This window comes from Phoxinus phoxinus, assembly GCF_949152265.1.
Source record: "Phoxinus phoxinus genome assembly, chromosome: 1".
Classification (NCBI taxonomy): Eukaryota; Metazoa; Chordata; class Actinopteri; order Cypriniformes; family Leuciscidae; genus Phoxinus; species Phoxinus phoxinus.
This window is the reverse complement of record NC_136876.1, coordinates 22018079-22045004: the sequence shown is the minus strand read 5'-3', so window position 1 is coordinate 22045004 and position 26926 is coordinate 22018079. Positions and strand designations below refer to the sequence as shown.

At 41.4% G+C, this 26926-nt stretch overlaps 1 protein-coding gene across 1 annotated transcript in view; it reads right to left on the bottom strand.

The window, feature by feature from the left end:
• Positions 1-26596, bottom strand: part of itga2b (integrin, alpha 2b) — a 34986-nt gene extending 8390 nt beyond the window's left edge. The window contains exons 1-13 of the mRNA XM_079635440.1: positions 26312-26596; positions 25606-25736; positions 25152-25249; positions 24698-24857; positions 24509-24558; positions 24348-24393; positions 24035-24157; positions 23749-23793; positions 23546-23589; positions 23365-23427; positions 22665-22717; positions 22352-22563; positions 152-337 (exon numbers count right to left, since the gene is read on the bottom strand). Of these exons, the coding sequence (XP_079491566.1) occupies positions 152-337; positions 22352-22563; positions 22665-22717; positions 23365-23427; positions 23546-23589; positions 23749-23793; positions 24035-24157; positions 24348-24393; positions 24509-24558; positions 24698-24857; positions 25152-25249; positions 25606-25736; positions 26312-26487 (1387 nt within the window). The 5' untranslated portion in view covers positions 26488-26596. The remainder of the gene's footprint in view (positions 1-151; positions 338-22351; positions 22564-22664; positions 22718-23364; positions 23428-23545; positions 23590-23748; positions 23794-24034; positions 24158-24347; positions 24394-24508; positions 24559-24697; positions 24858-25151; positions 25250-25605; positions 25737-26311) is intronic.
• Between the last annotated feature and the right edge of the window lie 330 nt (positions 26597-26926).

Here is a 26926-nt window from a genome sequence, read left to right as displayed (position 1 = left end):
CCATAGAATAAAAAAAGTGTTTACCGGTACATTGTGTGGTGCTTTCATTGTATGCATGTCATTGTATTCTTTATTGTTCCTCTTTTTGTGTTCCAGAGAAGGAATAATGCATGAATGCTTTTCAAATATTTTCAAGTAATATATCACATACCTGGATATCCATTATCATCAATATCTATCCCTCCTCTCACGCTGAAGCCAAACATTGGAGGATCTACGAGGGTGTGAAACGGGCTCTCGATGACTTGAACATACTGGGTGGTCAAACCATCACTCTGACCCAGGTAAATAAACACTTGACCTCCTTCACCAGAGCCAGGTGCCCCCACAGCTACATCTGAGAATAAAGGAATATTAAATCACATTTGCAGTTCATTTTTATTTTAAAGGTGCAATAAATACAATCGTCCAGGATCTACAAAAAATGGTTAACTGGGTTAACTGTTACCTTACTATTCTGCAATTTTACTTACTACTACACTGTAAAATGATGCATTGTTGACAGTAAAATTACAAATGACCTTATCAAATCTTTTATTATGTTACAATGTTGTTTATAATGTTGTTCTTTTGAACTTTATATATTCCTTAAAGAAACCTGCAAAATCTATCACTGTAACAGTTCGGTTGTATAACTCTGTTTTATTAGGGCCCAAGCCTTGAAAAGGCGAAGGCCCTATTGTTTTCCTTCGGATTATTAGGGCCCAAGCCTTGAAAAGGCGAAGGCCCTATTGTTTTTCTTAGGATTATTATTTATTCTTCTTCTTCTTCTTCTTCTTCTTCTTTATTAGGGCCCAAGCCCTGAAAGGGCGAAGGCCCTATTGTTTTCCTTCGGATTAATATTATTATTTTTCTTACGACTATTCGGGCACTTTTGGGGGCCTTAACGTGCTCAAAAACTCTTGAAACTTTGCACACTGGTCAGAACCCGCGGCCATTAGAGCCGGACTGAAGCTGGTACCCGGGCGTGGCAGGGGGGCTCGACAGTGCCCCCTGCAACGGGGTCCGAAAACTTGGTCCATAAATCAAACACGCTTGCATGAAATAATATGAAACTCGTTACACTTATAGATCTCATCGGTTCATATATCCTTCATGCTCTGACTTTTTACCCCAGCCCAACAGGAAGTCGGCTATTTGGGGTAGTTAGAAAAACGCATTCAATGGAATTTAAAATACTCCTCCTAGACGATTCAACCACTCGCCACGAAACTCAGTGTGCATGAAGTCAAGACATGGAGGATGATAAATTGCCAGGGGATTTTTGATATCTCGAACGGTTTGGCCGTGGCGAGGAAACGAATTTATGGCGAATATTGGAAACAGGAAGTGTGTTATAACATCCTCATACATTAATTGATCTTGATGAAACTTCAGCAGTGTGTTCGCTGTAAGAGGCCGATCACATGGATGTGACTATTGTGAGTCAAAGTTATAGCGCCACCAACTGGCAGCAGGAAGTGTGTCACTTTCAAAATGCTTTGAATTCACCCTCTTATTTTTACCCGATTTGCTTCAAACTTCATCTGTATAATGTAAACACACGACAGATGTAGACCTGGGAAAGGATTATTGATATCTTTAATACTGTCGCCATGGCAACGCTTTAAACTTTTATATTCTTTTTGGATGCATTTGAGGCTCTTAACATGCTTCAAATTGCATGAAACTCAACATGCATATCACATTTATTGCCTAGTACACTTGTGCGAAGTTTCAGAAACGGGCGTGGTAAGGGGCTCAGTAGCGCCACCTTTAGTCAAAAATGGGGTATTAGTTTTACCTACAGTAACCAAACTCGGTATGTATATTCTTCTCTTCGATCCGGACAACTTTCTAATTTACAGTCATTAGCTCCGACCAACAGGAAGTCAGATATTTTGGTTTGAATGTGTACTTTTCGGAGCATTTTCCCTCTGCCCCTCTGCGTCTCTGTGTGTGTGTGTGAGAGGAGGGGGGCTAGTTTAGTTTAACCCTTTCTCTGCTGTGTGCAAAATCTCTGGCACTTTTGAGGGCCTTAACATGCTCGAAAACTCTTGAAATTTTGCACACAGGTCAGAACCCGCGGCCATCAGGGCCAGGCTGAAGCTGGTACCCGGGCGTGGCAGGGGGGCTCGACAGCGCCCCCTGGAATGGGATTTGAACACTTGTCCGTATATCAAAAACGCTTGCATGTAATAATATGAAACTCGGTACACATTTAGATATCATCGGGCCGAACAACTTTCGTGCTCTAAGTTTTACGCCAGTCCAACAGGAAGTCGGCTATTATGGGTTGTATGAAAACGCATGTCCCTGGAATTTTATATACTCCTCCTAGAAAAAATTATCCTATCGCCACCAAACTCGGTCAGCATGAAGTCAAGACATTGAGGATACTAAATTGTGGACGGATTTTTGATATCTCGAACGGTTTGGCCGTGGCGAGGAAACGAAATTATGGTGAGAAAAGAGAAACACGATGTGTTATAACGTCTTCATACATTAATTGATCTTGATGAAACTTCAGTAGCGTGTTTGTTGTAAGAGGCCGATCACATGGATATAACTAATGTGAGTCAAAGTGATAGCGCCACCAACTGGCAGCAGGAAGTGTGTTACTTTTGACAAAAGTGGGGGGGGTTAGTTTTACCTACAGTAACAAAACTTGGTATTTATATTGTGCACATCGAGCCGGACAACTTTCTAATTTACAGTCATTAGCTCCGACCAACAGGAAGTCAGATATTTTGGTTTGAATGTGGTTTTGTCTCTCTCTGCCAGAGTTCCTCCTGCCATTCTTTGTGTGTGTGTGTGTGTGTGTGTGTGTGTGTGTGTGTGTGTGTGTGTGTGTGTGTGTGTGTGTGTGTCTCTCTCTCTGTGTGGGGAGGGGAGGCAGGGCACACACACAGACAGCTCCCCCTGTCTGTGTGTGTGGGGAGGGGGGCATAAAGACTCTATTAAAAATAGGTATATTGTGCCATCTAGTGTTTTATACTATGTATACATGTGTTTTTTTTTCTTTTAAACAAGTGTTTTAAAGTACAGTAATTTCAATGAATATATATACCACACTTCATAGGAATTTTCGGTGTTGTGTACTTACAATGGCTGCTGATTTCATGTGTCCGTTAAGTCCATGAGACTGTAGGGTGTCTAATTTTTCATTTTAGGTTTCAGAAGGGTGCTCACGCGTACTTTGTGGTTGATATGTGCCACCGATGCACACTTTTGCAGAACCCACACTGATGCAAGCTCTAAAGCAGACTTCTTCTCGACAGTCAAAGCGGAGTTACGTTATTGCCCGTCATGCACAGGAACCCTAAAGGCACCGGGGTGGCGGTTTATATATATATATATATATATATATATATATATATATATATATATATATATATATAAAAATAAATATAGCTGCAAGCAGCGATGGAGGGCCCAAGCCGGTGGCACCGCCACCTCGGTGCCTTTAGTGCAACTAAAGGCACAGGGGTGGCGGTGCCACCGGCTTGGGCCCGTAATCGCTGCTTGCAGCTATATTTATTATTATTATTTTACTACCTTTTGGGCACTTTTGGGGGCCTTATCGTGCTCAAAAACTCTTGAAACTTTACACAAATGTCAGAACCCGCGGCCATTAGAGCCGCGCTGAAGCTGGGACCCGGGCGTGGCAGGGGGGCTCGGCAGCGCCCCCTGGAATGGGATTCAAAAACATGTCCATATCTCAAACACGCTTGCATGTAATAATATGAAACTCGGTACACATATAGATCTCATCGGGCCGAACAACTTTCGTGCTCTAAGTTTTACGCCAGTCCAACAGGAAGTCGGCTATTATGGGCTGTATGGAAACGCATGTTCTGGCATTTGAAACACTTCTCCCAGAGAATTCATCCGATGACCACGAAACTCGGTGTGCATGAAGTCAAGACATGGAGGATGCTAAATTGCGGACGGATTTTTGATATCTCGAACGGTTTGGCCGTGGCGAGGAAACGAATTTATGATTAAAAAAGGATGCATAAAGTGTGTTATAACTTAGTTATAGTTTTACCTACAGTTACAAAACTCAGCGTGTGTATTGATCTTATCAAGCCAAACAACTTTCTAATTTACAGTCATTAGCTCCGACCAACAGAAAGTCAGATATTGTGGTTTCAATGTGAATTGTCTCTCTCTGTCTCTCTGGCATTCTGTGTGTGTGTGTCTGTCTGTGTGGGGTGGGGAGGGGAGGGGGGGATCTGTGTATGTGTGTGTGTGTGAGGAGGGGGGCTAGTTTAGTTTAACCCTGTCTCTGCTGTGTGCAAAATCTCGGGCACTTTAGGGATGCAACGATACCATTTTTTTAGAATCGATCCGATCCGATACCAAACATTCTGAGTATCGACCGATACCGATACCAATCCGATACCAGCACAGTTTTTTATTTTTAATCAAGTAGAATTTCTATAACTCTGTGTGTTGAACTGATAGTCACTATTTTGTGTTAAACACAATCTACTTAATACAGACAACTTCATTATAAAGAAAAACAACAAATAAAAAAAAATATGATCATAATCTGTGACAAAAATGCTATTATAAACTAGATTAGTGGATAATTCAGCAGTAAAATTTAGCCAAAAAAAAAATCACAAGTGCACAATAATTGTATTAAATCTGAACATGAAAAAAACATTTAGTGGGGAACAAATATGAGACAATAAGTGTAACACTAAATTTGGTAAAACGTTACACATTGCTCTTTGTATTGTTGTAAAATACATTCATGAAAAACAAGATAACAAAAATCAAAAAGATTAATTATTTTATATATAGCCTAGGCCTACTATAAAATTGAGACATGTTTTAAATTTATAGCACAGCGGTTTAATGAGGCAGCAACATATGATAGATAGGACAGCACTTGTGCAAAGTTTCAGAAACGGGCGTGGTAAGGGGCTCAGTAGCGCCACCTTTAGTCAAAAATGGGGTATTAGTTTTACCTACAGTAACAAAAATCGGTATTTATATTTATCTCCCCGAGCCGGACAACTTTCAAATTTACAGTCATTAGCTCCGACCAACAGGAAGTCAGATATTTTGGTTTGAATGTGATTTGATGGGAATTTTGCCAGTCTCTCTCAGCTGTGTGTGTGAGAGAGGAGGGGGGGGGGCTTTATTTTAACCCTTTCTCTGCTGTGTGCAAAATCTCGGGCACTTTTGGGGCCCTTAACGTGCTCGAAAACTCTTGAAACTTTGCACACAGGTCAGAACCTGGGCCGGGCTGGGAGCTGGTACCCGGGCGTGGCAGGGGGGCTCAACAGCGCCCCCTTTAACGGGGTCCGAAAACTTGGTCCATATATCAAACTGAATATTGCATGAATTAGTATGAAACTCGGTACACATATAGATCTCATCGGGCCGAACAACTTTCGTGCTCTAAGTTTTACGCCAGCCCTACAGGAAGTCGGCTATTATGGGTTGTATGAAAACGCACGCCCCTGGAATTTTATATACTCCTCCAAGAAATTTAATTTGATCTTCACCAAACTCGGTCAGCATGAAGTCAAGACATTGAGGATGCTAAATTGCGGATGGCTTTTTGATATCTCGAACGGTTTGGCTGTGGCGAGGAAACAAATTTATGGCGAGAAAAGAGAAACACGATGTGTTATAACGTCTTCATACATTAATTGATCTTGATGAAACTTCAGCATTGTGCTCGCTGTAAGAGGCCCATCACATGGATGTAACTAATGTGAGTCAAAGTTATAGCGCCACCAACTGGCAGCAAGAAGTGTGTTACTTTCAAGATGCTTTTGACAAAAGTGGGGGGTTAGTTTTACCTACAGTAACACAACTTGGCATGTATATTGTGCACATCGAGCCGGACAACTTTCTAATTTACAGTCATTAGCTCCGACCAACAGGAAGTCAGATATTTTGGTTTGAATGTGGTTTTGTCTCTCTCTGACAGAGTTCCCCCTGCCATTCTGTGTGTGTGAGTGAGTGTGTGTGTGTGTGTGTGTGGAGAGGGGAGGGCACACACACAGACAGCCCCCCCCCCCATTGTGTGTGTCTGTGTGGTGAGGGGAGGGAGGGCACACACACAGACAGCCCCCCCTGTCTGTGTGTGTGGGGAGGGGGGCAGAAAGACTCTATTAAAAATAGGTATATTGTGCCATCTAGTGTTTTATACTATGTATATGTGTTTTTTTCTTTTAAACAAGTGTTTTAAAGTACAGTAATTTCAATGAATATATATACCACACTTCATAGGAATTTTCGGTGTTGTGTACTTACAATGGCTGCTGATTTCATGTGTCCGTTAAGTCCATGAGACTGTAGGGTGTCTAATTTTTCATTTTAGGTTTCAGAAGGGTGCTCACTCATACTTTGTGGTTGATATGTGCCCTCGATGTGTACTTTTGCAGATCCCACACTGATGCAAGCTCTAAAGCAGACTTCTTCTCGACAGTCAAAGCGGAGTTACGTTATTGCCTGTTGTGCACAGGAACCCTAAAGGCACCGGGGTGGCGGGTTTTTTATATATATATATATATATATATATATATATATATATATATATATATATATATATATATATATATATATATATATATATATATATAAATATAGCTGCAAGCAGCGATGGAGGGCCCAAGCCGGTGGCACCGCCACCTCGGTGCCTTTAGTGCAACTAAAGGCACCGGGGTGGCGGTGCCACCGGCTTGGGCCCGTAATCGCTGCTTGCAGCTATATTTCTTCTTTATTATTAGGGCCCAAGCCTTGAAAAGGCGAAGGCCCTATTGTTTTCCTTCGGATTATTCTTCTTTATTATTTATTATTTATTATTATTATATTACTACCTTTTGGGCACTTTTGGGGGCCTTAACGTGCTCAAAAACTCTTGAAACTTTGCACAAATGTCAGAACCCGCGGCCATTAGAGCCGGACTGAAGCTGGGACCCGGGCGTGGCAGGGGGGCTCGACAGCGCCCCCTGGAACGCGGTCCGAAAACTTGGTCCATAAATCAAACACGCTTGCGTGTAATAATATGAAACTCGGTACACTTATAGATCTCATCGGTTCATATATCCTTCGTGCTCTGACTTTTTACCCCAGCCCAACAGGAAGTCGGCTATTTGGCGTAGTTTAAAAAACACATGCAATGGAATTTAAAATACTCCTCCTAGACGATTCAACCAATCACCACGAAACTCGGTGTGCATGAAGTCAAGACATGGAGGATGAAAAATTGCGAGGGGATTTTTGATATCTCGAACGGTTTGGCCGTGGCGAGGAAACGAATTTATGGCGAATATTGGAAACAGGAAGTGTGTTATAACATCCTCATACATTAATTGATCTTGATGAAACTTCAGCAGTGTGTTCGCTGTAAGAGGCCGATCACATGGATGTGACTATTGTGAGTCAAAGTTATAGCGCCACCAACTGGCAGCAGGAAGTGTGTCACTTTCAAAATGCTTTGAATTCACCCTCTTATTTTTACCCGATTTGCTTCAAACTTTATGTGTATAATGTAAACACACGGCAGATGTAGACCTGTGAAAGAATTATTGATATCTTAAATACTGTTGCCATGGCAACGCTTTAAACTGTTATATTCTTTTTGGGTGCATTTGAGGCTCTTAACATGCTTCAAATTGCATGAAACTCAACATGCATATCAGATTTATTAGGTACTAGGTATGTGTGAAGTTTCAGAAACGGGCGCGGTGGAGGGGCTCAGTAGCGCCACCTTTAGTCAAAAATGGGGTATTAGTTTTACCTACAGTAACAAAAATCGGTATCTATATTTATCTCCCCGAGCCGGACAACTTTCTAATTTACAGTCATTAGCTCCGACCAACAGGAAGTCAGATATTTTGGTTTGAATGTGATTTGATGGGAATTTTGCCAGTCTCTCTCAGTGTCTGTGTGTGTGAGAGAGGAGGGGGGCTTTATTTTAACCCTTTCTCTGCTGTGTGGGACTTCTCGGGCACTTTTGGGGCCCTTAACGTGCTCGAAAACTCTTGAAACTTTGCACACAGGTCAGAACCTGCGGCCATCAGGGCTGGGCTGAAGCTGGTACCCGGGCGTGGCAGGGGAGCTCAACAGCGCCCCCTTGAACGTGGTCCGAAAAACTTGGTCCATATATCAAACACGTTTGCATGTAATAATATGAAACTCGGTACACATATAGATTTAATCGGGCCGAACAACTTTCGTGCTCTAAGTTTTACGCCAGTCCAACAGGAAGTCGGCTATTATGGGCTGTATGAAAATGCATGCCCCTGGAATTTGATATACTCGTCCAAGAAAAATGATCCTATCGCCACCAAACTCGGTCAGCATGAAGTCAAGACATTGAGGACGGTAAATTGCGGACGGATTTTTGATATCTCGAACGGTTTGGCCGTGGCGAGGAAACAAAGTTATGGCGAGAAAAGAAAAACACATTGTGTTATAACGTCTTCATACATTTATTGATCTTGATGAAACTTCAGCAGTGTGTTTGTTGTAAGAGGGCGATCACATGGATGTGACTATTGTGAGTCAAAGTTATAGCGCCACCAACTGGCAGCAGGAAGTGTGTTACTTTCAAGATACTTTTGACTAAAGTGGGTGGGTTATTTTTACCTACAGTCACAAAACTCGGTATGTAAATTGTGCTTATCGATCCGGACAACTTTCTCATTTACAGTCATTAGCTCCGACCAACAGGAAGTCAGATATTTTGGTTTGAATGTGGTTTTGTCTCTCTCTGACAGAGTTCCCCCTGCCATTCTGTGTGTGTGTGTGTGTGTGTGTGTGTGTGTGTGTGGGGAGGGAGGGAGGGCACACACACAGACAGCCCCCCCCCCTTTTCTGTGTGTGTTTGGAGGGGAGCAGAAAGACTCACACTGATGCAAGCTCTAAAGCAGACTTCTTCTCGACAGTCAAAGCGGGGTTACGTTATTGCCCGTCGTGCACAGGAACCCGAAAGGCAACGGGGTGGCGGCTTTTTATATATATATATATATATATATATATATATATATATATATATAAATAAATATAGCTGCAAGCAGCGATGGAGGGCCCAAGCCGGTGGCAGCGCCAGCCCGGTGCCTTTAGTGTAACTAAAGGCACCAGGGTGGCGGTGCCACCGGCTTGGGCCCGTAATCGCTGCTTGCAGCTATATTAATAATTTTTTTTTCAAGGTTTTTGCCACTTTTGGGGGCCTTAACGTGCTCAAAAACTCTTGAAACTTTGCACACTGGTCAGAACCCGCGGCCATTAGAGCCGGACTGAAGCTGGTACCCGGGCGTGGCAGGGGGGCTCGACAGCGCCCCCTGGAACGGGGTCCGAAAACTTGGTCCATAAATCAAACACGCTTGCATGAAATAATATGAAACTCGGTACACTTATAGATCTCATCGGTTCATATATCCTTCATGCTCTGACTTTTTACCCCAGCCCAACAGGAAGTCGGCTATTTGGCGTAGTTTAAAAAACACATGCAATGGAATTTAAAATACTCCTCCTAGACGATTCAAACAATCACCACGAAACTCGGTGTGCATGAAGTCAAGACATTGAGGATGAAAAGTTGCGAGGGGATTTTTGATATCTCGAACGGTTTGGCCGTGGTGAGGAAACGAATTTATGGCGAATATTGGAAACAGGAAGTGTGTTATAACATCCTCATACATTAACTGATCTTGATGAAACTTCAGCAGTGTGTTCGCTGTAAGAGGCCGATCACATGGATGTGACTATTGTGAGTCAAAGTTATAGCGCCACCAACTGGCAGCAGGAAGTGTGTCACTTTCGAAATGCTTTGAAATCACCCTCTTATTTTTACCCGATTTGCTTCAAACTTCATCTGTATAATGTAAACACACGACAGATGTAGACCTGTGAAAGGATTATTGATATCTTTAATACTGTCGCCATGGCAACGCTTTAAACTTTTATATTCTTTTTGGATGCATTTGAGGCTCTTAACATGCTTCAAATTGCATGAAACTCAACATGCATTTGACATTTATTGTGTAATAGACATGTGCGAAGTTTCAGAAACGGGCGTGGTAAGGGGCTCAGTAGCGCCACCTTTAGTCAAAAATGGGGTATTAGTTTTACCTACAGTAACCAAACTCGGTACGTATATTCTTCTCTTCGATCCGGACAACTTTCTAATTTACAGTCATTAGCTCCGACCAACAGGAAGTCAGATATTTTGGTTTGAATGTGTACTGTTTGGAGCATTTTCCCTCTGCCCCTCTGTGTGTGTGTGTGTGTGTGTGTGTGTGTGTGTGTGTGTGTGTGAGGAGGGGGGCTAGTTTAGTTTAACCATTTCTCTGCTGTGTGCAAAATCTCTGCCACTTTTGAGGGCCTTAACATGCTCGAAAACTCTTGAAATTTTGCACACAGGTCAGAACCCGCGGCCATTAGGGCCAGGCTGAAGCTGGTACCCGGGTGTGGCAGGGGGGCTCGACAGCGCCCCCTGGAATGGGATTTGAACACTTGTCCGTATATCAAACACGCTTGCATGAATTAATATGAAACTCTGTACACATATACAGATTTAATCGGGCCGAACAACTTTCCCTGGGTCAAGTTTTACGCCAGCCCAACAGGAAGTCGGCTATTACGGGTTGATTGGAGAACGCTTGCTCTCGCATTTGAAACACTTCTCCTAGAGAATTCATCCGATGACCACGAAACTCGGTCAGCATGAAGTCAAGACATGGAAGATGATAAATTGCCAGGGGATTTTTGATATCTCGAACGGTTTGGCTGTGGCGAGGAAACAAATTTATGATTAAAAAAGGATGCATAAAGTGTGTTATAACTTAGTTATAGTTTTACCTACAGTAACCAAACTCGGTACGTATATTCTTCTCTTCGATCTGGACAACTTTCTAATTTACAGTCATTAGCTCCGACCAACAGGAAGTCAGATATTGTGGTTTGAATGTGTATTTTCTCTCTCTCTGTCTCTCTGCCATTCTGTCTGTGTGGGGAGGGGAGGGGAGGGGGGATATGTGTGTGTGTGTGTGTGTGTGTGTGTGTGTGTGTGTGATTTTGGTTGGGTGACAGTTGTAGGTTACAGTTTGACAAGAGTTTATAGTTTAACAAAAGCACAATGTTGTGTTTCATTGCGAGTGTACACAAATATAGAGAAACACTTTGCATTTTGAATGATGGTCTGTATGAACAAAATGACGGAGTATGTTTTTATGTCTCCATTGTTCGATCGAGCCTCACACACACACACACACACACACACACACACACACACACACACACACACACACACACACACACACACACACACACACACACACACACACACACACACACACACACACAGCATTCCAGCATTGCAATCTTGACATCGCAGAATGTTCATTATAGCCTTAATAAAATATAATAATAAAATAGTCAACCTTACATATAAAAATTACACTGCTCTGTTTAAATAGTCATTTGTACAGTTTGTGCCGTTCATAATAATTTTTTTTAATTTTTCTATATTGGAACGTGAGTGTACAAAGTGTACAAAGTACAAAGCCTATAAAAAGAATAGTTTAGCATCCAAAAATGTTAATAATATATATATTATTATTATATATATAATAATAATATATATGTTAAAAATAGGGGGAAAAAAATAATTTACATATAAATATATATATATATATATATATATATATATATATATATATATATATATTTAGGGCCCAAGCCTTGAAAAGGCGAAGGCCCTATTGTTTTCCTTCGGATTATTCTTCTTTATTATTTATTATTATTTATTATTATTATTATTATTATATTACTACCTTTTGGGCACTTTTGGGGGCCTTAACGTGCTCAAAAACTCTTGAAACTTTGCACACAGGTCAGAACCGGCGGCCATTAGAGCCGGACTGAAGCTGGGACCCGGGCGTGGCAGGGTGGCTCGACAGCGCCCCCTGGAACGCGGTCCGAAAACTTGGTCCATAAATCAAACACGCTTGCGTGGAATAATATGAAACTCGGTACACTTATAGATCTCATCGGTTCATATATCCTTCATGCTCTGACTTTTTACGCCAGCCCAACAGGAAGTCGGCTATTTGGCGTAGTTTAAAAAACACATGCAATGGAATTTAAAATACTCCTCCTAGACGATTCAAACAATCACCACGAAACTCGGTGTGCATGAAGCCAAGACATGGAGGATGATAAATTGCCAGGGGATTTTTGATATCTCGAACGGTTTGGCCGTGGCGAGGAAACAAATTTATGGCGAATATTGGAAACAGGAAGTGTGTTATAACATCCTCATACATTAATTGATCTTGATGAAACTTCAGCAGTGTGTTCGTTGTAAGAGGCCGATCATATGGATGTGACTATTGTGAGTCAAAGTTATAGCGCCACCAACTGGCAGCAGGAAGTGTGTCACTTTCAAAATGCTTTGAATTCACCCTCTTATTTTTACCCGATTTGCTTCAAACTTTATGTGTATAATGTAAACACACGGCAGATGTAGACCTGTGAAAGAATTATTGATATCTTAAATACTGTTGCCATGGCAACGCTTTAAACTTTTATATTCTTTTTGGGTGCATTTGAGGCTCTTAACATGCTTCAAATTGCATGAAACTCAACATGCATATCACATTTATTAGGTACTAGGCATGTGTGAAGTTTCAGAAACGGGCGCGGTGGAGGGGCTCAGTAGCGCCACCTTTAGTCAAAAATGGGGTATTAGTTTTACCTACAGTAACAAAAATCGGTATTTATATTTATCTCCCCGAGCCGGACAACTTTCTAATTTACAGTCATTAGCTCCGACCAACAGGAAGTCAGATATTTTTGTTTGAATGTGATTTGATGGGAATTTTGCCAGTCTCTCTCAGTGTCTGTGTGTGTGAGAGAGGAGGGGGGCTTTATTTTAACCCTTTCTCTGCTGTGTGGGACTTCTCGGGCACTTTTGGGGCCCTTAACGTGCTCGAAAACTCTTGAAACTTTGAACACAGGTCAGAACCTGCGGCCATCAGGGCTGGGCTGAAGCTGGTACCCGGGCGTGGCAGGGGAGCTCAACAGCGCCCCCTTGAACGTGGTCCGAAAAACTTGGTCCATATATCAAACACGTTTGCATGTAATAATATGAAACTCGGTACACATATAGATTTAATCGGGCCGAACAACTTTCGTGCTCTAAGTTTTACGCCAGTCCAACAGGAAGTCGGCTATTATGGGCTGTATGAAAATGCATGCCCCTGGAATTTGATATACTCCTCCAAGAAAAATTATCCTATCGCCACCAAACTCGGTCAGCATGAAGTCAAGACATTGAGGACGCTAAATTGCGGACAGATTTTTGATATCTCGAACGGTTTGGCCGTGGCGAGGAAACGAAGTTATGGCGAGAAAAGAAAAACACAATGTGTTATAACGTCTTCATACATTTATTGATCTTGATGAAACTTCAGCAGTGTGTTTGTTGTAAGAGGGCGATCACATGGATGTGACTATTGTGAGTCAAAGTTATAGCGCCACCAACTGGCAGCAGGAAGTGTGTTACTTTCAAGATACTTTTGACTAAAGTGGGTGGGTTATTTTTACCTACAGTCACAAAACTCGGTCTGTATATTGTGCTTATCGATCCGGACAACTTTCTCATTTACAGTCATTAGCTCCGACCAACAGGAAGTCAGATATTTTGGTTTGAATGTGGTTTTGTCTCTCTCTGACAGAGTTCCCCCTGCCATTCTCTCTGTGTGTGTGTGTGTATGTGTGTGGGGGGGAGGGAGGGAGGGAGGGCACACACACAGACAGCCCCCCCTTTTCTGTGTGTGTTTGGAGGGGAGCAGAAAGACTCACACTGATGCAAGCTCTAAAGCAGACTTCTTCTCGACAGTCAAAGCGGGGTTACATTTTTGCCCGTCGTGCACAGGAACCCCAAAGGCAACGGGGTGGCGGCTTTATATATATATATATATATATATATATATATATATATATATATATATATATATATATATATATAAATAAATATAGCTGCAAGCAGCGATGGAGGGCCCAAGCCGGTGGCAGCGCCAGCCCGGTGCCTTTAGTGTAACTAAAGGCACCAGGGTGGCGGTGCCACCGGCTTGGGCCCGTAATCGCTGCTTGCAGCTATATTTATTATTATTATTATTATTATATTACTACCTTTTGGGCACTTTTGGGGGCCTTAACGTGCTCAAAAACTCTTGAAACTTTGCACAAATGTCAGAACCCGCGGCCATTAGAGCTGGACTGAAGCTGGTACCCGGGCGTGGCAGGAGGGCTCGACAGCGCCCCCTGGAACGCGGTCCGAAAACTTGGTCCATAAATCAAACACGCTTGCGTGGAATAATATGAAACTCGGTACACTTATAGATCTCATCGGTTCATATATCCTTCGTGCTCTGACTTTTTACCCCAGCCCAACAGGAAGTCGGCTATTTGGCGTAGTTTAAAAAACACATGCAATGGAATTTAAAATACTCCTCCTAGACGATTTAACCAATCACCACGAAACTCGGTGTGCATGAAGTCAAGACATGGAGGATGAAAAATTGCCAGGGGATTTTTGATATCTCGAACGGTTTGGCCGTGGCGAGGAAACGAATTTATGGCGAATATTGGAAACAGGAAGTGTGTTATAACATCCTCATACATTAACTGATCTTGATGAAACTTCAGCAGTGTGTTCGCTGTAAGAGGCCGATCATATGGATGTGACTATTGTGAGTCAAAGTTATAGCGCCACCAACTGGCAGCAGGAAGTGTGTCACTTTCAAAATGCTTTGAATTCACCCTCTTATTTTTACCCGATTTGCTTCAAACTTTATGTGTATAATGTACACACACGGCAGATGTAGACCAGTGAAAGAATTATTGATATCTTAAATACTGTTGCCATGGCAACGCTTTAAACTTTTATATTCTTTTTGGGTGCATTTGAGGCTCTTAACATGCTTCAAATTGCATGAAACTCAACATGCATATCAGATTTATTAGGTACTAGGCATGTGTGAAGTTTCAGAAACGGGCGCGGTGGAGGGGCTCAGTAGCGCCACCTTTAGTCAAAAATGGGGTATTAGTTTTACCTACAGTAACAAAAATCGGTATTTATATTTATCTCCCCGAGCCGGACAACTTTCTAATTTACAGTCATTAGCTCCGACCAACAGGAAGTCAGATATTTTGGTTTGAATGTGATTTGATGGGAATTTTGCCAGTCTCTCTCAGTGTCTGTGTGTGTGAGAGAGGAGGGGGGCTTTATTTTAACCCTTTCTCTGCTGTGTGGGACTTCTCGGGCACTTTTGGGGCCCTTAACGTGCTCGAAAACTCTTGAAACTTTGCACACAGGTCAGAACCTGCGGCCATCAGGGCTGGGCTGAAGCTGGTACCCGGGCGTGGCAGGGGAGCTCAACAGCGCCCCCTTGAACGTGGTCCGAAAAACTTGGTCCATATATCAAACACGTTTGCATGTAATAATATGAAACTCGGTACACATATAGATTTAATCGGGCCGAACAACTTTCGTGCTCTAAGTTTTACACCAGTCCAACAGGAAGTCGGCTATTATGGGCTGTATGAAAATGCATGCCCCTGGAATTTGATATACTCCTCCAAGAAAAATTATCCTATCGCCACCAAACTCGGTCAGCATGAAGTCAAGACATTGAGGACGCTAAATTGCGGACGGATTTTTGATATCTCGAACGGTTTGGCCGTGGCGAGGAAACGAAGTTATGGCGAGAAAAGAAAAACACAATGTGTTATAACGTCTTCATACATTAATTGATCTGGATGAAACTTCAGCAGTGTGTTTGTTGTAAGAGGGCGATCACATGGATGTGACTATTGTGAGTCAAAGTTATAGCGCCACCAACTGGCAGCAGGAAGTGTGTTACTTTCAAGATACTTTTGACTAAAGTGGGTGGGTTATTTTTACCTACAGTCACAAAACTCGGTCTGTATATTGTGCTTATCGATCCGGACAACTTTCTCATTTACAGTCATTAGCTCCGACCAACAGGAAGTCAGATATTTTGGTTTGAATGTGGTTTTGTCTCTCTCTGACAGAGTTCCCCCTGCCATTCTCTCTCTGTGTGTGTGTGTGTGTGTGTGTGGAGTGGGGGGGAGGGGAGGGAGAGAGGGCACACACACAGACAGCCCCCCCCCTTTTCTGTGTGTGTTTGGAGGGAAGCAGAAAGACTCACACTGATACAAGCTCTAAAGCAGACTTCTTCTCGACAGTCAAAGCGGGGTTACGTTATTGCCCGTCGTGCACAGGAACCCGAAAGGCAACGGGGTGGCGGCTTTTTATATATATATATATATATATATATATAAATAAATATAGCTGCAAGCAGCGATGGAGGGCCCAAGCCGGTGGCACCGCCACCTCGGTGCCTTTAGTGTAACTAAAGGCACCAGGGTGGCGGTGCCACCGGCTTGGGCCCGTAATCGCTGCTTGCAGCTATATTTATTCTTTTTCTTCTTCTTTATTATTATTATTTTACTACCTTTTGGGCACTTTTGGGGGCCTTAACGTGCTCAAAAACTCTTGAAACTTTGCACAAATGTCAGAACCCGCGGCCATTAGGGCCCGACTGAAGCTGGTACCCGGGCGTGGCAGGGGGGCTCGGCAGCGCCCCCTGGAATGGGATTCAAAAACATGTCCATATATCAAACACGCTTGCATGTAATAATATGAAACTCGGTACACATATAGATCTCATCGGGCCGAACAACTTTCGTGCTCTAAGTTTTACGCCAGTCCAACAGGAAGTCGGCTATTATGGGCTGTATGGAAACGCATGTTCTGGCATTTGAAACACTTCTCCCAGAGAATTCATCCGATGACCACGAAACTCGGTGTGCATGAAGTCAAGACATGGAGGATGCTAAATTGCGGACGGATTTTTGATATCTCGAACGGTTTGGCCGTGGCGAGGAAACTAATTTATGATTAAAAAAGGATGCATAAAGTGTGTTATAACTTAGTTATAGTTTTACCTACAGTTACAAAACTCAGCGTGTATATTGATCTTATCAAGCCGAACAACTTTCTAATTTACAGTCATTAGCTCCGACCAACAGAAAGTCAGATATTGTGGTTTGAATGTGAATTGTGTCTCTCTCTGTCTCTTTGCTATTCTGTGTGTGTGTGTCTGTCTGTGTGGGGTGGGGAGGGGAGGGGGGATCTGTGTATGTGTGTGTGTGAGGAGGGGGGCTAGTTTAGTTTAACCCTTTCTCTGCTGTGTGCAAAATCTCGGGCACTTTTGGGGCCCTTAACGTGCTCGAAAACTCTTGAAATTTTGCACACAGGTTAGAACCCGCGGCCGGGCTGAAGCTGGTACCCGGGCGTGGCAGGGGGGCTCGACAGCGCCCCCTGGAATGGGATTCAAACACTTGTCCGTATATCAAACACGCTTGCATGTAATAATATGAAACTCGTTACACATATAGATCTCATCGGGCCGAACAACTTTCGTGCTCTAAGTTTTACGCCAGCCCAACAGGAAGTCGGCTATTGTGGGTGGTATGAAAACGCATGCCCCTGGAATTTGAAACACTTTTTCTAGAAAATTCATCCAATCGCAACCAAACTCGGTCAGCATTACGTCAAGACATTGAGGATACTAAATTGCTGACGGATTTCTGATATCTCGAACAGTTTGGCCGTGGCGAGGAAACGAAATTATGGCGAGAAAAGAGAAACACGATGTGTTATAACGTCTTCATACATTAATTGATCTTGATGAAACTTCAGTAGCGTGTTTGTTGTAAGAGAGCAATCACATGGATGTAACTAATGTGAGTCAAAGTTATAGCGCCACCAACTGGCAGCAGGAAGTGTGTTACTTTTGACAAAAGTGGGGGGGTTAGTTTTACCTACAGTCACAAAACTTGGTATGTATATTGTGCACATCGAGCCGGACAACTTTCTGATTTACAGTCATTAGCTCCGACCAACAGGAAGTCAGATATTTTGGTTTGAATGTGGTTTTGTCTCTCTCTGACAGAGTTCCCCCAGCCATTCTCTGTGTGTGTGTGTGTGTGTGTGTGTGTGTCTGTGTGTGTGTGTCTGTGTGGGGAGGGGAGGGAGGGCACACACAAACACATAGACAGCCCCCCCTGTCTGTGTGTGTGGGGAGGGGAGCAGAAAGACTATAAACAATTGTGCCATCAAGTGTTTTATACTATGTATAAATCGTTTTTTTATTTTAAACAAGTGTTTTAAACCCGAAAGGCAACGGGGTGGCGGCTTTATATATATATATATATATATATATATATATATATATATAAATAAATATAGCTGCAAGCAGCGATGGAGGGCCCAAGCCGGGGGCACCGCCACCCCGGTGCCTTTAGTGTAACTAAAGGCACCAGGGTGGCGGTGCCACCGGCTTGGGCCCGTAATCGCTGCTTGCAGCTATATTTATTATTTATTATTTATTATTATTATTATTATATTGTTTTCCTTCGGATTATTCTTCTTTATTATTATTATTTATTATTATTATTATATTACTACCTTTTGGGCACTTTTGGGGGCCTTAACGTGCTCAAAAACTCTTGAAACTTTGCACAAATGTCAGAACCCGCGGCCATTAGAGCTGGACTGAAGCTGGTACCCGGGCGTGGCAGGAGGGCTCGACAGCGCCCCCTGGAACGCGGTCCGAAAACTTGGTCCATAAATCAAACACGCTTGCGTGGAATAATATGAAACTCGGTACACTTATAGATCTCATCGGTTCATATATCCTTCGTGCTCTGACTTTTTACCCCAGCCCAACAGGAAGTCGGCTATTTGGCGTAGTTTAAAAAACACATGCAATGGAATTTAAAATACTCCTCCTAGACGATTCAACCAATCACCACGAAACTCGGTGTGCATGAAGTCAAGACATGGAGGATGAAAAATTGCCAGGGGATTTTTGATATCTCGAACGCTTTGGCCGTGGCGAGGAAACAAATTTATGGCGAATATTGGAAACAGGAAGTGTGTTATAACATCCTCATACATTAATTGATCTTGATGAAACTTCAGCAGTGTGTTCGTTGTAAGAGGCCGATCACATGGATGTGACTATTGTGAGTCAAAGTTATAGCGCCACCAACTGGCAGCAGGAAGTGTGTCACTTTCAAAATGCTTTGAATTCACCCTCTTATTTTTACCCGATTTGCTTCAAACTTTATGTGTATAATGTAAACACACGGCAGATGTAGACATGTGAAAGAATTATTGATATCTTAAATACTGTTGCCATGGCAACGCTTTAAACTTTTATATACTTTTTGGGTGCATTTGAGGCTCTTAACATGCTTCAAATTGCATGAAACTCAACATGCATATCAGATTTATTAGGTACTAGGCATGTGTGAAGTTTCAGAAACGGGCGCGGTGGAGGGGCTCAGTAGCGCCACCTTTAGTCAAAAATGGGGTATTAGTTTTACCTACAGTAACAAAAATCGGTAATTATATTTATCTCCCCGAGCCGGACAACTTTCTAATTTACAGTCATTAGCTCTGACCAACAGGAAGTCAGATATTTTGGTTTGAATGTGATTTGATGGGAATTTTGCCAGTCTCTCTCAGTGTCTGTGTGTGTGAGAGAGGAGGGGGGCTTTATTTTAACCCTTTCTCTGCTGTGTGGGACTTCTCGGGCACTTTTTGGGCCCTTAACGTGCTCAAAAACTCTTGAAACTTTGCACAAATGTCAGAACCCGCGGCCATCAGGGCCCGACTGAAGCTGGTACCCGGGCGTGGCAGGGGGGCTCGGCAGCGCCCCCTGGAATGGGATTCAAAAACATGTCCATATATCAAACACGCTTGCATGTAATAATATGAAACTCGGTACACATATAGATCTCATCGGGCCGAACAACTTTCGTGCTCTAAGTTTTACGCCAGTCCAACAGGAAGTCGGCTATTATGGGCTGTATGGAAACGCATGTTCTGGCATTTGAAACACTTCTCCCAGAGAATTCATCCGATGACCACGAAACTCGGTGTGCATGAAGTCAAGACATGGAGGATGCTAAATTGCGGACGGATTTTTGATATCTCGAACGGTTTGGCCGTGGCGAGGAAACGAATTTATGATTAAAAAAGGATGCATAAAGTGTGTTATAACTTAGTTATAGTTTTACCTACAGTTACAAAACTCAGCGTGTATATTGATCTTATCAAGCCGAACAACTTTCTAATTTACAGTCATTAGCTCCGACCAACAGAAAGTCAGATATTGTGGTTTGAATGTGAATTGTGTCTCTCTCTGTCTCTCTGCCATTCTGTGTGTGTGTGTCTGTCTGTGTGGGGTGGGGAGGGGAGGGGGGATCTGTGTATGTGTGTGTGTGTGAGGAGGGGGGCTAGTTTAGTTTAACCCTTTCTCTGCTTTGTGCAAAATCTCGGGCACTTTTAGGGCCCTTAACGTGCTCGAAAACTCTTGAAATTTTGCACACAGGTCAGAACCCGCGGCCATCAGGGCCAGGCTGAAGCTGGTACCCGGGTGTGGCAGGGGGGCTCGACAGCGCCCCCTGGAATGGGATTCAAACACTTGTCCGTATATCAAACACGCTTGCATGTAATAATATGAAACTCGGTACACATTTAGATCTCATCGGGCCGAACAACTTTCGTGCTCTAAGTTTTACGCCAGCCCAAACAGGAAGTCGGCTATTGTGGGTGGTATGAAAACGCATGCCCCTGGAATTTGAAACACTCTTTCTAGAAAATTCATCCAATCGCAACCAAACTCGGTCAGCCTGACGACAAGACATTGAGGATACTAAATTGCTGACGGATTTTTGATATCTCGAACAGTTTGGCCGTGGCGAGGAAACGAAATTATGGCGAGAAAAGAGAAACACGATCTGTTATAACGTCTTCATACATTTATTGATCTTGATGAAACTTCAGTAGCGTGTTTGTTGTAAGAGAGCGATCACATGGATGTAACTAATGTGAGTCCCCCCCCCTTTTCTGTGTGTGTTTGGAGGGGAGCAGAAAGACTCACACTGATACAAGCTCTAAAGCAGACTTCTTCTCGACAGTCAAAGCGGGGTTACGTTATTGCCCGTCGTGCACAGGAACCCGAAAGGCAACGGGGTGGCGGCTTTTTATATATATATATATATATATATATAAATAAATATAGCTGCAAGCAGCGATGGAGGGCCCAAGCCGGTGGCAGCGCAAGCCCGGTGCCTTTAGTGCAACTAAAGGCACCGGGGTGGCGGTGCCACCGGCTTGGGCCCGTAATCGCTGCTTGCAGCTATATTTATTTATATATATATATTTGTCATTGTGTTCTGTTTTCCTCGTTGTGTTTTTTCCCATGATTCATTATTATATTATGAGATAAAGACTTCTGTTACGTTGTGTGTTCATTACAGTGCACCAACACCTGACAATAACAGTTTCCACAAAAATATTAAGCATCACAATCACTTATAATAATAAAAACTGTTTCTTGAGCAGTAAATTTCATCATATTAGAATGATCATGTGAAGGATCATGTGACACCGAAGACTGGATAAATTATGCTGAAAATTCAGCTTCGCCATCACAGGAATAAATTACATTTCAAAAATATATTACAGAAAACAATTATTTTGCTGTAATAATATGTCATAATATTCTTTTTTTCCCAATCACATACACATTCACATGGTAAGCATAAAAAAACAACTTATTTTTTGAAAACATTAAAAATAAACAACCAACCCCAAACTTTTGAATGGTATAGTTCAGGTAAAAAGCTATAAAACTGTAAAATGAGGATACCAGAAGCCTCTGTGTGATGCATCACTTCTGATTATATTTAATAAATACATATGCTTCATTTTTCTTCCCATGATACCTGAAACATTGTCATATACTATGATTAACAATATTTTTTTTACAGTGTAATCTCATGACAAAGCTTTCCTTAAAATAAGCACTGAAAGCTGTGTTATACAGTCACAGCTGACGAACACCTGACCCATTTAGGTCAAATCACTTTCAGGTGCTACTTTCATAACTGAGAAAAATTAGATGGCTTGTGCTCCTGCTGTTATGAAGTAACGAGATTAATTTGATTGTAACTAGCAAAAAGATTGTGATGGTGATGAATGCAATTTTGTATAACAGCAACCACAGTGCCCAATTTAACACATTGCCATCTGTAAAGATCAATGCCTGGGGCAACTGCCAGATTTTCCTTCTGATTCATACTTTGTCTACATTAAACCCATTTGCCTGTTCATTTTCTTCTTGTACTTATACACAGATGGTTTGTGCTCAGAATTATCAATAAAAACATTAAACTGCATGTTATTTTCACAGTAAATACTACTTTGTAATGTCAGAGCAGTCCTCACCATTAAACCCATCATGGTCGATGTCTCCCAAAGGGGCGATGGCGCTGCCAAAACGCCCATAGGCATATGTCCCTGTCAGCATCTGGTTGGGCCTGGAGGAGAAGGAGAAGCCCTCTCTTTGCAGGTAAACATATACTTGTCCCACTTCTCGAAATTTCTGAGTGGACAGTTGCTCCATAAAAAGCGGTGCTCCAATCAGGATATCATCACACCTGATGACCACAGAGGGGATATAATTAATTATTATTATTATTTTTTATAAATTCTCATGAACTACCAGAACAAGAAATTAGTCTCTGCAGGAATAATTTACCCATCTCTGTTGATATCTGTTACTGCAACAGAATGCCCAAAATAAGATGCTATCTACAGAAGACAAGACAAAAAATAAAATGACTGTATTTACTGTAAGTCTTTAGTGTGTGTCCTTACCTTGACAACATACACTACCGTTCAAAAGTCTGGGGCGATTTTTTTTACGTTTTTGAAAGAAGTCTCTTATGCTCACCCAGTCTGCATTTATATGATCAAAAATACAGTAAAAACTGTGAAATATTATTACAATTTAAAATATTAACAATATTATATTTTAATTATCACATGATCCTTCAGAAATCATTCTAATATGATGATTTGATGCTCAAGAAACATTTATTATTATCATCAATGTTGAATTGATAATATGTTTAGGACTGTGATACTTTTTGTTCAGAATTCTTTGTGTAGGCCTATATATATATATCTTTTTTTTTTTTACTGACTCAAAAACTTTGAATAGCGTATAATAATTCTTGTTAATTCTTGTTAAATCTAATACTGTACATTAGTCTTTCTTTACTATCACTTTTGATTAATTTAATACATCCTTGTTATATAAAAGACTTAATTTAAATAATCTGCCCCCAAATATTTGAACCTTAGTGTAGCCTATAATAATATCTATTGAGAACAATTTAAACACAATTGTACTGGTTCATATTCAAAACCAATTTAACCACAGATACAAGTTGAACCTGAGTGCCACTAATCGCCTTCATGATTTGCAGGGGCACTGACGCTCCGTTTATTATTTTGACCTAAAAAAGAAAGAAAAAAAGAACAGTACAACGACTGATTACATTGACTAATTCCATAATCAATTGCGTAACTGTGCAAGAGTTTAATTGGAGTGCATAACAGTGTAAGAGCACTTACAGAGCCTGCAGTGTGCAGATCGTTTGGGACGCCAACAACATAATCTGCAATCATTTTAAAATAAGAAAAGTCGGAAAAAAATTATAGCTGATAAGAGCAAAAATTATAGCTGAAAAGAGCATAAATAATAGCTGATAAGATTGCTGCTGCAGTTTAAATTAAATGTGTAAAAATTAAGATAGCTTGTCAATTATGATTATCACCTGGGACATGGTCTTTATTAAACTGCCCAGCAGCAACAGAGTATCCTATGATGCAGAAAAATGAAGAATCCTCAATGGATGTTTCAGATTCTCATTATCACTTTATCATTATTATTTTTACACTCTTAGAAGAAAAGGTTCTACGGAACCTTAAAGTGTTCTGTCAGGTGCTTCATATAGAACCTTTTAGGGGATCATGGGACCATTTGATGGATGGTCCCCCCTCCCTTCCCAAGAGTGTAGCTTTTTTTGGTCTCTGTTTTGAATGACAGCTGTCACATCTTACCCAGATACAGGTCGTAGTAGTCATGGCTTTGTGGTGTTTTGGTCTCACCGTTCACTGAATGCTTGACAGAGAACGTGCTACCACTGCTCATGATGTTTGCAAGAGATGCAGTGATGATCTGACCTGAAGTAAAGAGAAAAGTTTACATATTCACACTTCACAAAGACATATAGCCTAGGCATAGACTCCCACTGAAAGTGCTCTGTCAATGGACATTCAAAACAAAAACCCTCTTTTCAAATGTTTGAATCACACTATCACTTGAAGACAGCCATTAATCTAATGGACTTCTAGCTTTTCAAACATATTTTACCTTGAAAATAATAACCTCCCGGTGCACCAAGTATCACTCTACCATTCTGTCACAACCAACGCAAGCAGTTTTTACATGCAGAAAAAAAAAAAAAAGAGATGTTAAACTATCTAAATCCATATTGCAAATAACTTCACTGCCAGAAAAGAGAAACAAGGAACCTCTGTGATGTCTGTGGTAAATCCAGCCTCACAGTAACGCCTGTCAGGATCTGTACATGGTCAGAGTGCTCAAAACATTAGGCATTGAAGAGTAATAACAACGTATTCGTATTTAAAATGTATAAACACTGCTGTAAATCTTTAGCAGTTACATTTCTGTATGTGACAGCGGTAAATTCAGTGTCTTACAGCCTCTGGTGTAAATCGCCTCTACATATTCTTCCCTGCAGGGGGCGTAGTTTGCCAACTCTCCTGTTTCCATGTTCAAAAGCTGGCAGTTCCCCACAGGTGTATTCATGGCCTCCTCCTCCTCCAAGAGCACGTTCCAGTGGAACATAGGGGCGCAGGCCTACCTCATGTGAAACATATACAACTCGATTTGAACTCTGAATTAAAACTGGGGAACCCCCCAAAATGTAAATTTTATAATACACTTTATAATACATTTATAGATGACAAAAACGTTGCTGTTTTGTTTATAACATTTTCACTAAAGCTGATGTTAGCTTTAAGTGTTTAAGGCGGAAAAAAATAATTAGAGTTGCTCAAGACAAACCTAAAATTACCTAAAAGATGCTTAAATCAATTATTTTAAATAGCTTCTGTGAGGGCTGTTTGTGAAATGCAAAATGCAGTAACTCACCAATATGTAGTTCTTATAGGTTCGAACTGAAGCGCCCAGCCACTGGTTTGATTTGTGAGCCATTAGGTGCATTTTACCAAATGTAATGTTTTCATCTCCTATGAAACATTCATTGAAAAAAAGAAAGGAAAAAAGGGTGAAATTTATCACGTGCTGATCATGTGAGCGAAGTGTGCACTTCTCTTTGCACAGCACAGTCAGTCTTTTGTGAGTTGATAAGGACACAAAGCCTTCTCACACTTTTAATTTTAGTTTGTTTGACAGCAATGGCAAAAAACACAACATTAAATACCTTTTGTTATTATAAAAAGTTTAAATATATTTTCGGGTCGCCACAGACTAATGAATGGGAAGCACTAAAATCTATTTGGGCTTACACAAATAAATCAATACGGGAAACACTGCATACTGCATACTTAACCTACCTGTACATATAACATGATGCTATACTCACCTTTTTGGTCAAAGTTTAAAGTCTGACACGATTCTCCACCTAATGTCCAGTCACACATGAAGACAGAGCCACCATGCGAGATCCCAGGCTGGCTGGTGTTTGCTCTGGGTGCTCCAACCACCACACTTATACTGCAGGGTGGACACCAGAGCATACATGATTAGACATTTTCACAGAAAACCTTCAGCATTTTTACATAAAAAAAAACACTGTTCGGAAGTTTTTATTCAGCAGGAATGCATTCAATTGATCACAAGGGACAGTAAAGACATGTAGGCTACAACACAACACAAGATTTCTATTTCAATTTTTTTCTATTCTTATTCATAATTTTTTTTATCAAAGTTTACACTAAAATATTAAGCAGCACAACTGTTTTTAACACTGATAATATGATGACATTTTCTTTATCAACAAGCCATAATAATGATTTCTGAAGTAATGACTGCTGAACATTTAGCCTTGTCATCACAGCAATTTTGAAATATATTAAAATACACTGTTACTGTTTTTACTGAATTGTCAAATAATTGCTGCCTTGGTGAGCCTAAGAGACTTGTTTCAAAAACATAAAATCCTTTTGAACGACACTGTACAATTGTAGCATTAGTATAGTATCATATTTGGGTGAAGGGCTTAACAGATTCTGGAGCAGTTAACCAGCTAATCCATATGCAGAACGTTTGTGGAGGTCAGCACCACTCACCTTTTGCTGCTTGACTGATAAAAGTCCACTGAGAAACCAAAGTAGCTGTCTTCAGGGCCAGAGAAGACTGTGTAATTGTTCAGATCCAGGTTAAAGCCACTGATGTGATTTGGATAAATGAGCATGGACAAATATGCAGTAAAAAACACCAGACTGACATTCAGCCTTTTCTCCATCTTCTCTGAGAATTCTGGAGTCGTCCAAACTTGTTCTACACAATTCTCTCTGCCACTAGGAAGAAGCTAATGTTGTTCTGTCCCTTTGGGAGAGGTCGGCACAACTTGTTATTCTACTCTGTGGTTATTGGAGTTCATATGACAATTGTGAGTGTCTGTTTCTGATGTGCTTCCTTCAGATAAGATGAGGTACATGTCATGGGTTTCCTGAATGCAGTTACAGTAGTGTGTTGTGGCATTTATAATGAAAAATGTGCCATTTAAATGAATTTTAAAACATTTTCTGTTTTGAGATTGCAGAACACAATAGACATCAGCTCAAAATAGACAAAAAGAAGGAACATTTTCAGAAGTGATAGCAGAGAAGTGACAGAATTATGTAAGCAGAGATCATGCTCAGGAAGTCTCACCCTCTCATCTAATCGTAGAAACATTATTT